Below are 13,302 nucleotides of genomic sequence, written 5' to 3' on the forward strand. Positions count from 1 at the left end.
TACAACCCAGGCGCTTGTATGTGTGTTGTACAATACAAAGCAAAAAAAAGGGGAGAGAGGGTTTTGCAGGTTGTCAAATGCAGATGTACTTGAGGTAGTTGATATCCCTCAGTGGGTGTGACTCTGGGGAAGGGAAAGAGGCAGAGAGGATGCATTTTAGCAGGAGCGTCACAGAAGTAACCAGTCTCTCCACAGGCTTCCTTCTGACCCTGAGCAGGCGCTTGTGTTTCTCGTTGCCTCGTTGTTGCCTCGTTCTTCCCACGTGTAAACGGGGGTCCTTCCGCCCCCACCCACCTCCGGCTGCAGAAGCAGGTCCTCTCGTCAGCACAAGGCAGCTTCCGAGACAAGGCCCTGGGATCTGGGAGCAGCTGCGTAGGGTCCTGGTGGGCTGCCTGCCCCGCGCTCGGCCCTCGGGCCTGTCTGGCCGCCATGAATGCCAGTGTCCCGCGCCCAGCTGGCCTCTGAAGCTGGGGACGGGAAGTCTCCCTTGATGTGGCTGTGGTTGGGGCCCCCGGGTCTCCACTGCAGAGGAAATGGCACCAGTTGCTCCCATGGGACAAGCAAGGGTGCAGCCGCCGCCCCGCAGCTGGGACGGAAGGACCCTGGTGGGCACCAGGACGCCCTCTGGCCAGTCAGCTCCCCGGAAGCGACAGCATGTCCCACCCACTGTGCACGTGTGTGCGCACACGCACACAGTGCTGCCGCTGCTGTGAGGCCTGCCGCAAGGCTGGCCTGCTGGGGGAGGGGCGTCAGTAGCGGAACGGGGTCCCAGGCCCTGCTCCCCGGCTCCCAGGGTGCTGCCAAGGCTTCAGCCCCTCCTGGCCATCGCCTATGCCACTCTCTGCCCATGTGAGTTTAATTGCTGGAAAGTTCTCCCTGCTCCAGCCCCTGGATTCACCAATGCCACACCACCCCTCAGTGGGAGGGGAGGGGGTGGTCAGTATTGAGTAGCTCCCACGGCCCCGGCAGAGTGTCAGGGGCAAGGACAGGCTCAAGAGGGGTGACGTTTGAGATGGACCCAGGGAGAGGGTCCGGGGCAGCCTGCAGGTGGCCCCGAAGGGGGCAGGCCACGGGGGCCGCGGGCAGTGGAGGAACTGACTCTGGTTCCCGGGGCTCGTGGGCCGCCCGGCAGCTGGGAGGGTGATGCGGGCCTCACACCCACGGGTCATGTGGTCCCCAGGGGTCCTGGGAGCCTTTGAAGACGGGTGAGAAAGGCTCCATTCTTCCCGGACCTCAGCCCCACCCCTGGCCCCAGGGAGGCAGGAGGTGGGGCAGAGCCTGCGACACCCACCAAGCTGGGCAAGGAGGGCCCTGCGGAGATGTGCAGACCCAAGAGAGGCAGTGCCTCCAAAGCGGGGACTTTCTGAGCAGGGCTGAGGCCACCAGCTTGGTTCGCTCCTGGTGGAGCCTGTCGGTGCAGGTGATGCCTTTGCCAGGGAGAGGGTGAGTGGGGGTCCTCAGCCCTCCTGCTGGCTGAGCTGGGCCATGCCTGGGCAGGGGCCCCAGAGGAGGCTGCTGGGCTCCCTTGATACCATGACCCCCGCTGCCCCCCGCCCGGGGCTGGCCACCAACCAGACGGGCCCCGGGTGCCTGGAGGTGGCTGTCCCCGATGGGCTGTTCCTTGCCCTGGGGCTGGTGAGCTTGGTGGAGAACGTGCTAGTGGTGGCTGCCATTGCCAAGAACCGCAATCTGCACTCGCCCATGTACTACTTCATCTGCTGCCTGGCCGCGTCTGACCTGCTGGTGAGCATGAGCAATCTGCTGGGGATGGCCATCACACTGCTGCTGGAGGCGGGTGCGCTGGCTGCACAGGCCACGGCAGTGCAGCAGCTGGACAATGTCATCGACGTGCTCGTCTGTGGCTCCATGGTGTCCAGCCTCTGCTCCCTGGGCGCCATTGCTGTGGACCGCTACATCACCATCTTCCATGCGCTGCGCTACCACAGCATCGTGACGCTGGCCCGGGCGCGGCGTGCCGTTGCTGCCATCTGGCTGGCCAGCGTCCTCTGCAGCGTGCTCTTCATCAACTACCAGGGCCAGCCGGCTGCGCTGCTCGGCCTCATCGGCTTCTTCCTGGTGCTGCTGGCTCTCATGGCCGGCCTGTACCTCCACATGCTCACCCGCGCCTGCCAGCACGCCCGCCGCATCGCCCAGCTGCACACACGGCAGCCGCTGCAGCGCCAGGGCCTCGGCCTCAAGGGCGCCGCCACCGTCTCCATCCTGCTGGGCGTCTTCCTCCTCTGCTGGGGCCCCTTCTTCCTGCACCTGGTCCTCACCGTCCTCTGCCCCCAGCACCCCACCTGCAGCTGCATCTTCAAGAACGTCAATGTCTTCCTCGCCCTTATCATCTGCAACTCCATCGTCGACCCCCTCATCTATGCCTTCCGCAGCCAGGAGCTCCGCAAGACCTTCAGGGACATGCTGCTGTGCGCCTGGTGAGCACCCGGGACGCGGGGCTGGGTGCCGCCCATGCCTCCTTCCCCTCCCTGGCCCCGTCTGTCCCGAGGGCAGGCTGGGTGAGCTGTGGGGGTCTCAAGCTGAGTCCCCAGGACAGGGAGGACTCAGCACGCATTTCAAAGGTGGCCTGAGGAAGGCAGGGGCTGGAGAGAGGGTGGGGCCTTTGGGCTCCGGGCACAGGGCCAGCCCTGGGCTACTGTGGAGACCATGACTTCCAACCCCACACCATCTCTGCGACTGACTCCTGAGCCCAGGGTCTGGGTCCAAGCGTGGCAAGAAGCCCTGGAGGACAGCGGCTCCGGAGGGGCTTGGTCACCTGCAGAGCTGCCTCATGGAGCTACCTGTCTCAGGTGGAGGGGCCACGGGGTGACCAGCGAGCCAGGCAACTTGCTCCGTTTGTCCACACCACCTCCACCTCCGGTAAACACCTGCTGGGGCACCATGGAGGCCATCATCCTCAATCAGGGATGGTTACTGGGGGGCTTGGGATTGGGATGGTCTGCAATAAATACTGTGCCCCAGTGCAGCTGCAATGCAACAGCCGCATCTGCCTGTACAGAAAGGTGGCTGGAAGCTGGGGTGGGGGGGGGGGGTGAAGCAGCGGGTGAGGAGAGTCCCAGAAACCACTGGAGCCAACCATGGCTGGCCAGGTGAGGAAACGGCAGCCTGGAGGCCCCAGGGGACCACCCTACGCACTCCCCACCTCTCTGTTCTCTGGGGTGACACATCTCATCCCAGAGTAATCTGAGCAAAAAGCAGCAGCCAGCAGTGTCTCCATTGTGACAAGGCTGTGGACACCATCTCAGCTTGACTTATGCTGTGGCAGAGCTGGGGACCTGGCCCCCGCAAGCCGCTGTCTGTCCAGCCCTGGGATGCTTGAGGCAAGGCCTGCAGGACTGGGTGAGGCCTCAGGCTGCTTAGGGGTGCAGAGGGGTTGCCTAAGTCACAGGGAGCCGGGCACCCGGAGATGGGAGTGGCGGAGCAGCTGGCAGCCTCTCCGCTCCCAGTGCAGTCCTCTAGCCTGGAGCCCACCTCAGCCTTCTCCACCCTCAGGGCCGCTCGGCACTCAGCCAACCCCTCCTGGTGCCGGCTCAGCCGAGGCTGGGGGTGCTCTGTCCCCCGGGCCACCCTTCCCCCACTCTGGCAGCTCCGGCCCTGGTTCCCGGCAAGGCCTGGCTTTGCTGGGGAGAGGACAGTGAGTCAGCCTTGAACAGGCGCTGGAACCTTCCAGCGCAGGCGGGAGGCTGAGTGGGCATCAGCCTGTGCCACTGGGACGCTGCGAGGCGGCTCCCCTGCCCAGACAAGGAGGCAGCAGCCAGCTCCAGGGAAGAGGGCACAGGGAGGGGCTCCAGGCGCAGAAACCAACCACAAAAAGCTACATCATGGGGGAGGGGACATCTCTCGAGAACAAAAGGTCTGAATTCAGATTTGCCAAACTTGGGGCTTCTCCTGGGAGAGAAAGGAGAGGGGCGTGTCAGCCTCCTCCCCCTCCACTGCTCACAAACAGTTGCAGGTGTGGACAGGGCCTCTGGAGGGTCTGGCCCGAGGTGTGGAGTGACTGTCACTGTGAGGCCGGCCGAGAGCCTTCCTAGGGATCTCGTTACTGAAATATCAGGGCAACAGCAGTCCCCCCAGAGGTCGGGTTCCCTCTCCCTTCTCTTCCCAGCGGTGGGTCTCTTTCCTCAGGACCACCACTGGTGCTCAAGTGTCCCCACAGAGGCCCTTCCAAGCTGCCCCCACCCCCTCCTCCTTCTGCAGCCAGGTCTCTTGTAGAGTCAGGGGAGCCCTGGGCACAGGCTACTTGGGAGAGCGAGTCAGAAACTCCCCCACCCCGCGCCCTCCTGGCTGCATTGACGAGGCTCCCGCCCTGGCGATACCTGGTTGCATTCGGGGGCTGGGCCTGGCGGGGGTGACAAAGCGTCTCAGGCAGAGGTGCATCTGGACCCTCGTGGCAGCCCCTGGGGAGGAGAGGCAGGGGTCACCCAACGTGCAGACGTGGCACCCAACTGCTCCATGTCAGCCGCGGCAGCCCTTCCGACTCAGGACCTTGGGGAGCCGGCCGCGCCCCAATACTCTCCTTTCCGAGGGTTCGGAGCCTGCTCCGGCCTCTTCCAAGGGGCGCGGCCAAGCGCAGGGTACCGCGTCTGCTCCTGCGCCCGAGACAGGGCGGGACCCTCCCCACGAAGCCGCGGGGGCCGGGGGCGCGAGGGGCGAACCTTGCATTGTCCTACCCGAGGGCGCCCCCGCCCCCCGCATGGTGCGCACCCGGCCGGGTCCCCGCGCGCGGATGGGGCGCCCGGTGCCGCAGTCCGCGGCGGCTCGCGATTGGCCGCACCGGCGCTGACGCCAGCGGGCGCGGGCGGGGCCCCGCGTATAAGAGCGCGCGCCCCGGGCCACCGCCCTCCGCAGCCGCCGCCCGCCCGCGCCTCCCGCAGCCCCGACGCCGCGAGGATGAGGGAGATCGTGCACATCCAGGCCGGCCAGTGCGGCAACCAGATCGGGGCCAAGGTGAGGCCGCGCGCCGCCGCCCCCGGCCCCTCCGCACCCCGGCGGGGCCCCGCGTGCGCCCCGGAGCCGGCCCCGGGAGGGCCGAGCATCGCCGCCGCGAGCCCGGAACAAAGGGACGCGCCCGGCCCCGCGACGCCGGGACCCCGCCCTGCGGCTCCGCGGCCCCTGCCCGGGCCCCTCGGCGCCCCACACCCGCCCCCTGCACCGGGCCGCCGACTGGGCGTGGCTCTCCCTTCGGGCGGCAGCGGAGCCCTGAGCGAGATGTGGGTGCAGGATGGCGAGGGGCTGCCCCAGGCCGCGGTGATGCCCTCTGCGCCGCCCCCCGCCGGCCGCCTCCCCCGTCCTCCCGCCGACGACCCCCGGCTCCCGGCTCCACCCGATTCCTTTGTTGGGGGCGGGCGCGGGCCCAGACTCGCCGGCGACCTTGCTGCGGGGACGGGTCCCCGAAGCGCAGCCTCGCCTGGGCAGCCCTGGGCCGGCCGGACCGCGCCCACCCGGGGTCCGCCAGGGTCTGGGCTCTGGACAAAGCCCGACTGTCGGGGGTGGGCTGGGGGCTGCCTCCCGGTTCGGCCCCTCCATTTCGCAGACGCTGGGACCGAGGCGGGCAGGGGCGTGGGTGCGGCGACCCTTGGGAACCCCCACAAGAATACTGCGTAATCCCCCCTAACCCACGAGGCGGGTGTCGCGGCCCCCGACTGCAGCGACATTGGCCCTGCCCAAGGTCACACCGCAGCTGCGTGACGGAACCGGGCCGCGCACCCGGGAGCCGCTGGCGGTGCAGACCCCCGGCGCTGGTGAGCGGCGCCTGCTCCCGGGACCCTTCTTTCCGAACAATGCCGGGGGTGAGGGTGGGGGGACTGTCATGTCAGGACCACGGCCAGGGACCTGAGGCCCCAGACTCGGGGGGGTCCGCCAGCCGGGTCCCCAAGGAGGGGTGGGAGGGGTCAGGTCCTGGAGGGGCGGAGGGGGACGAGAGGCTGCCTGCAGAGGCTGTTGCCATGGAAACCAGGCAAGAACAAAAAAGCTAATTACAACAGGGCTGGGGCAGCCACGTGGCTGACATGTAAATTGCAAGTTGGGCTCTGGGGTGGAGGCGCCTCTGATGGGGGAGGGGGCGAGGTGATGGGGAGACTTCTTAATCACGAGATGGAACACAGCTGTGCCCGTCCTAGGAGGGGGCTGGGGGAGGGGGAGGCCTGGGGGTTGGTGGCTTCCAATGAAATCAGGACCCCTGGGGCTCTGGGACAGCCTCCCACAGCTGCCTTGGTCGGGCCCGAGGGGCTCAGCCTCATTAGCACGGCCACAAGGCCAGCAGTGCCTGGACATCTGCTCCTGAGAGGGTCGGGGGTCACTGAGAGGGAGACAACCTGGGGAGCGGTATCCACTCACCCCCGCCTTCTCTGGCTTAGGGGAGCCCAGTGCAGCCGTTCACACAAGATGGCATCCCAGACAAAGGCCGGCGAGGGGCTGCAAGCCGTTTCCACACCCGGCGGCGGTGGGAGGGAGGGAGGGTGAGGGGATGCTGTCCTGGGCACGGGACAATGTCCTCCGTGGCGATTTTGTTTCTCAGTGCTGGGACCCTTGGGATTGCCTATTGCTCTTTATTCCTTTTTTTTTTTCTTTTCCTTAATATATGTGTGTTAAAAAATTAGCTTCTGATCCTTTTTAACAAGTCAAACAATAGAGAGGTGCATTTTGGAAAAGTGAAATTTCTCCCTTCCCACTGCCACCCGCAGTCATTTAGTCGCCGTCGTTACAGGCTCCCCTCCCCCACGTACCTGAAGCCTTTTATGGGAAAGGGGTGAGTGAATCCAGGCCTTTGGGAGGCCCCTCCACTTAGGAGTCAGCGCCAGCCCCCTGACAGTTTCTTAACCATTTGTCTTCCACTCATGGGTGGTTGCTGGGTCCTGGGGCCGGCGGCAGAACTAACCCTCCCAGCCCCACCTTCCCCAGCAGCAGCGCGGGTGGGCAGGGGGGAGCAGTTTTCCTGCTTGTCTGCCTGGGGGTGGCTCCTGGACCAACAGGAAGGCCCCACCCACCCTGGGGACCGGGGCAGAAGAGGGGCAACGCCTAGCATTAACAATGATATGGCTGTCGCTGGCCACGTGTTGGTCGCTGTGCTAGGTGCTTTGTGCCCCCTCCCTTTAATGCAAGGCCCTGCCCCCTAGGATGAGAAAATGCCAGGCTCCAGAAGTTGAGTCGCTCCCCTGGGTTACACCGCGGTTGGGGGGGTGGGGTGGCGCACGGCAGGGATTTGAGTCCAGGTCTGTGAGGGTCAGCCGGGGTGGGTGCGGAGACCCCCAGCTCTCAGCCTTTCGAACAACTGGGAGGAGACGCCGGCAAGGGTGGGCGTCCCCTGCCCTCCCACCGGGGCCGCCCCGCTGGGATCCCTTTCCCGGAACTGCTTTCGGCCGAGTCTTTGTCCGCTCTGCCGCGGTCGGTGGGTCCATCCGAGGGCTCCAGGGGCGGCCCCCACCCCGGGCGGCCCCCACCCCCGGCTGCTGGGTGGGGCCCCAGAGGGGCGGGCCCCTGGCCCTGACAGCCAATGGGAGGAGGGGCTTCCTGCAGTTATTTTGGGTGCATTTGCGTCATGCGAGGGTCTCGCCCCCAACCCCCGCAGCCTCTAAGTGGGTCGTGGGGGGGCGGGGGGCTCTCCGAGGCGCGGGCGGCCGGGGTGGGGCGGGCCTGGGACGCGCCTTCGGGGTTTTCGGAAGGGCTCGAACATCCCTCGAGTCTCCCGGCCTTCCCTCGGGGAGCCGCCCGCCCCCGCCGCAAGGCAGCTGAGGGCGCGCGCGGCCAGGCGTCAGCACCGCGGACAGCGCCCACCGGGGCGCGGAGAGGCTGGCCGGGAGCCGGGTCGCCTTGTGCCGCTTTCTCATCTGTGGTGATTTTAACAATAATAACAATTTCCTCTTTAATTTACAGAATTGCGTTTTATTACTTACTAAGTGTTTTAACACGATAATTACCTTATTATTCTAATTACAATTTTTATTAATTTTAACTATGCAAACAATTGTTAATGTATCATGTAACCTTGCAGAGATGGCTAATGCACCGCCCCACTCGTCTCCCAGCCCCTTTTCTGAGCATGTGATATCGATATCTCTATAGAATACTATGGCACCACTGAATGTCTCCTTTTTCCTGAGCAGATTTCTGTCTTGCTCTCACATGAGCCATGAGCTACCTCACTCTCTTCAACCGTTCCACAGTATTCCAAATATATTGCTTTTTAAAACCATTTTTAAAATTTTTGTTACCTGTGCACATTTAAAATTTTAAATAGCATCTCAGGCATTTTTCTGTGATGAAAGCAACATTAGCCGAACGCTTTGGTGTGCCTGGCTCTGCGGCGTAGTGGTCCTGGGGCAGGGCCCGGCCGCCCTGCTCCACCGCCTCCTGGGACACCTGCCTCATGTCCTGGAAGGGGCTTTCCGTGTGCGTCAGCGATGCAGTGCCCGCATCCGTGGCACTGGGCTTCTCCTACCCCTTTACACTCACGGGCTCAGCACCTGGGTGGAAAGCTCCCTGAGACAGCCTCACGGCAGGCCCAGAGGCTCCAGGAGGGCTCTGTGGCCCTTCTGCATGCTTATTTTTTCTAATTACCAAATTGATGCAAGCTCAATACAAAAAGAAGGAGACTTAGAAGTGCACAAAAGGAGAAAATGAAACCCACCCCCAGCCTCACTGAGCAAGCCTCTAACAGCAGTCTCCATGTAGTGTTTAACAATCATGACACTGTTTGCACTTTTTAGATTTTTAAGTTTATTTTTAGCTTTTCTTCTGAAAAGTTAATACATGCACATGACAAAAATTTCCAACAGTGCCAAAGGATATGCAGTGAAAAGAAGTTTCTCTCTTCCTGCCTGGTACAGACCCGGGGGGCGACTTCTGTGAGCAGGTTTCTGTGTGTCTGCCAGAGACGTCACCCACTGTCAAGCACATGCACTCTGGCTTGTGACCTCTTTTCTCACTGCATGGTCTTTTGTTGGCACATGACTCACACCGTTTGAGGCCTCCTTACCCATGAAGTCGTCTGGAAGCCGCTCCAACCCCGAGGAGTGAAGCGGGACTGGGAAAGGTCAGGCAACCCGTGGAAGTCATGCAGTGGTTGGCACACGAGGCCTCCTGCTTCCGTGTCCAAGAGGGAGTAGCCCAGGCCCAGCCGGTGGCTGTCCAGGGCTCGCAGGAACTTCCCCTGCACTGTTGCGTGTGCCTTTCTGTAGCACTCCCCGTGCAGCCGTCCCTGTTCAAATGCTTTGCACATGAGCGTTATTCTTGCAATGACCTGTTATCTACAGGCCCGTTTTACAGGTGGGGTTACTGAGGCCATGGGATCTCCCTCCCCCATGCCACAGAGCTGGGCAGTCAGTGGTTGAAGTGCTGTGAGCTTCTGTCTGTGGGGCTGTGAGTGTACTGGAGAGGGGGTACCACTGGAAACCGGGGACAAGTGGGCTGACCCGCCCGGTGACTCCTTCCCTTAGTCCCCGAGGACTGAGGCCAACAGTGTGCTGGACTCTCACTGGACGTTACTTTATCTGTTCAGACACTGAGTGGTGCACAGCGGAACTCTGGGCTTCCTCATGGAAAGTTGTTCCTGCAGACAACCCCCTACCTTGCACCTCAGTTCCTTCATCTGAAAAAAGTAGTAATAGTTGATGTCCCAAAATGGGTGTTTATTCTTTATCCCCCTCCACACTGGAGCCAACTGGCCAAGGCCCCCTTCCAGAAAGAGCAGAGCTGGGCCTGGAAACATGTGCCCTGCAGGCTGGGCACATGGGCGGGGCATGGGCAATTTATCACAACAGTTTTCCTACAGATGACTGAGGATGGGGCTCTTTTCCAAAGCCACTCAAAGGGGCTGTGCAGGCTGGAGGAGGCTCTGGGCCCCTGATCGCACACCCGGGGCCATGGTGGCTGTGGGAGGGAGAGGACCTGGCTGGTCACAGCTGCCTGCTGACCCCTCCCCTGCCTCCCGCAGTTCTGGGAAGTGATCAGTGATGAGCACGGCATAGACCCCAGTGGCAACTACGTGGGGGATTCAGACCTGCAGCTGGAGCGGATCAGCGTCTACTACAATGAGGCCTCCTGTGAGTGGGGGGCCTGTGGTGGGCATGGGGACCAGCTGAGCCCAGCCAGAGCCCAGCAGGTGTAACTGATCCCAGACCCCCGGGCTCCGAGGAAAGACTACCAGTGTGAAGTGAGATCGAGGCCCCAGGCAGGAGCCCGATAGTTGCTGAGGGCACCTGAAGCCTCTGGCCAAGGCTGTTTTCCATATCGAACTGGGGAAATACTGGCCCTGCTTCATGTGGCTACGTGTCTGCATCCTGACTCTCCTGGGGACTCCACACCCAGAGCTGAGAATTAAGGCTGAGATTAGTTGTTCAAGCTCAGTTTTGATGCCAGAGGGTCAGAGCTGGAGGCTGGTGGGTGAGGGCAGGATTTAGAGGCAGGGGAGGGTGGAACCCCCTTACATAACCAAAGTCACACCTCCCCCATGTCCCTGCAGCTCACAAGTACGTGCCTCGGGCCATCCTGGTGGACCTGGAACCTGGCACTATGGACAGCGTCCGCTCGGGGGCCTTTGGGCACCTCTTCAGGCCTGACAACTTCATCTTCGGTAAGTTCCCCCACCAACCTCTGAAGGAGGATCTACCACCAGTTGAGCAAGAAACAAAAGGCAGGGTTAGCAGGGCGAGAACTGATCTCCCCATTTTATGGTAGGGGGCAGTGGAGGCCCATCAGGAAACAGCAACCACTCAGGGTCGTTCAAGCAGAAAGCCCTGACACAGAGAATCCAATGCTGGCAGAGCTGCTGGAGGGTGGTGGGGTGGAGCTTGCTGCTGCTACCGCCTAGAGGAAGATGGGCAAGTCCTACCTCTGCCTCCCAACCTCAAGCCAGCACCTCTTGCCGATACTGATTCACACGAGGCTGGGCTGGAGGGACAGCTGTTCCATCTCACCTGCGTGCAGCCAGGTGACCCACCCAAGATCCGCTCGGCAGACAGAGCAGGGGGAATACGGTTCTCAGTTCCTCGATGAAGGCCTTGACACTGCATGCCAGGCAGCCAGGGGCCCCAACAGCCAGCACCCCACGTGGGATCCCCACTTCAGAGGCACAGGCTTCCACAGTGGCCTCTGGGACATCCAGGCAGCCACTGGGGTTCTGTCCTACTGAGCCTGACCTGCCTCTACCTCCCTCCCTTCTCCTGCTACAGGTCAGAGCGGGGCTGGCAACAACTGGGCCAAGGGCCACTACACAGAGGGTGCGGAGCTGGTGGACTCGGTGCTGGACGTCGTGCGGAAGGAGTGTGAGAACTGCGACTGCCTGCAGGGCTTTCAGCTGACCCACTCCCTGGGTGGGGGGACGGGGTCTGGGATGGGCACCCTTCTCATCAGCAAGGTGCGCGAAGAGTACCCTGACCGCATCATGAACACCTTCAGCGTGGTGCCCTCGCCCAAGGTGTCGGACACGGTGGTGGAGCCCTACAACGCCACGCTGTCCATCCACCAGCTGGTGGAGAACACCGACGAGACATACTGCATCGACAACGAGGCTCTCTACGACATCTGCTTCCGCACCCTCAAGCTGGCCACGCCCACCTACGGGGACCTCAACCACCTGGTGTCGGCCACCATGAGTGGCGTCACCACCTCGCTGCGCTTCCCCGGCCAGCTCAACGCTGACCTGCGCAAGCTGGCCGTCAACATGGTGCCCTTCCCCCGCCTGCACTTCTTCATGCCCGGCTTCGCCCCTCTCACGGCCCGGGGCAGCCAGCAGTACCGGGCGCTGACCGTGCCCGAGCTCACCCAGCAGATGTTCGACGCCAAGAACATGATGGCTGCCTGCGACCCGCGCCACGGCCGCTACCTGACCGTGGCCACCGTCTTCCGCGGCCGCATGTCCATGAAGGAGGTGGACGAGCAGATGCTGGCCATCCAGAGCAAGAACAGCAGCTACTTCGTGGAGTGGATCCCCAACAACGTCAAGGTGGCTGTGTGTGACATCCCACCCCGTGGCCTCAAGATGTCGTCCACCTTCATCGGCAACAGCACGGCCATCCAGGAGCTGTTCAAGCGCATCTCGGAGCAGTTCACGGCCATGTTCCGGCGCAAGGCCTTCCTGCACTGGTACACGGGCGAGGGCATGGACGAGATGGAGTTCACAGAGGCAGAGAGCAACATGAACGACCTCGTGTCCGAGTACCAGCAGTACCAGGACGCCACGGCCGAGGAGGAGGGCGAGATGTACGAAGATGATGAGGAGGAGTCGGAGGCCCAGGGCCCCAAGTGAAGCCGTGTGCAGCTGGGATGGGGGCAGGACCCCTGCCCGCCAGCCACCACCGTCCCCCAGCTTTGCTTCCCAGCAGCTGCCAGTCGCTCCACCCCTGGGGTCCCGAGTTTGTCCTCCAGTGTTCACGACTGCCCTGCTATGTGGGTCCACTTGGCTCTGTCTCTCCCCATTGGCCCATCTCAGTTTTTGTGTTGTTTGTCTTGTTGCTTTATTGTGGCTCCAGCCCTGAAGTTTTATGGTTTTGTTTTTTTTACTGGTTTGTGTTGATTTGGGGGGGGGGGTACTTAATAAATTTATTGCTGTCAGATAACCCTGCCTGGTGCTGGAGATTTCTTTCTGGAAAGTTGGGTCCAGAGGTGCGGTCGCAGTTGACTTGTCTGGGGGGGGGGGGTGGCGGCCGGTTGCTAAATCCTAGGCTCTCGGGATTGCTCGGAGGGTACCGGCGGTGGGGGCTCTTTCCCGGAGGCGAGGGCGAGGCGGGGGACTGGGCCCGGTCCCCGGCGGTGGCGTGCAAGGTGTGGAGGGCGGCGAGAAGAAACAGGCGGGACACGTTTCTTTGAGGGTGAAGAAGCCAAGAGCGTTTATTAGGGGAGAGTACAAGCTTATATAGGGCGGTTTAGAGGGCGGGGTAGCTGTAGGGGTTAAAGGCTTGGATTGGTTCTGAGAGGGCACGGAGGTTGTATGAAAAGGGGCGGGAATTGCTCCGGCAATGGGGAGGGCGGGAGTTGCTATGGTAACGAAGAGGGTGGAAGGTGTGGGTAAGGCACGGGGGGGGGGGGGGTGGGGTGGGGGGGGGTGGTGTTCTCCGGCAAGCCCTCCGCAACGGTTGTACTTTGGGGTGAGGAAATGGGGCCTGCATTCGGCTCCACTTTCTCAGGCCCGGGGGGCCGTGGAGGGCGCTACCGCCCGTGCCCCACTACCTTTCCTAGGGGCTGATCAGTTCCCCTGGCCCAGGCCCGCCAAGTCGGAACTCGATAACAGTGTCCCGCACAGAGGGGTGAAGAGAGGGCAGACAGGGAGGTCCAGCTGGTAGCAAGGGG

The 13,302-nt window shown here is 62.7% G+C and overlaps 2 protein-coding genes across 2 annotated transcripts; both read left to right on the top strand.

Moving 5' to 3' along the window:
• The first annotated feature begins 1,157 nt into the window (after positions 1–1,157).
• Positions 1,158–2,934, top strand: MC1R (melanocortin 1 receptor). Its single transcript, XM_037816444.1, has one exon. The coding sequence runs from the start codon at positions 1,486–1,488 to the stop codon at positions 2,437–2,439; it is 954 nt and encodes a 317-aa protein (XP_037672372.1). The 5' UTR covers positions 1,158–1,485; the 3' UTR covers positions 2,440–2,934.
• Positions 2,935–4,863: 1,929 nt separating this feature from the next.
• Positions 4,864–12,566, top strand: TUBB3 (tubulin beta 3 class III). Its single transcript, XM_037816443.1, has 4 exons — positions 4,864–4,965; positions 9,950–10,058; positions 10,478–10,588; positions 11,187–12,566. Exons 1-4 carry the CDS (start codon positions 4,909–4,911, stop codon positions 12,260–12,262), a joined length of 1,353 nt encoding a protein of 450 aa, XP_037672371.1. The 5' UTR covers positions 4,864–4,908; the 3' UTR covers positions 12,263–12,566.
• The last annotated feature ends 736 nt before the right edge of the window (positions 12,567–13,302 follow it).

This window comes from Choloepus didactylus, chromosome 22 (genome assembly GCF_015220235.1).
Source record: "Choloepus didactylus isolate mChoDid1 chromosome 22, mChoDid1.pri, whole genome shotgun sequence".
Taxonomy (NCBI): domain Eukaryota; kingdom Metazoa; phylum Chordata; class Mammalia; order Pilosa; family Megalonychidae; genus Choloepus; species Choloepus didactylus.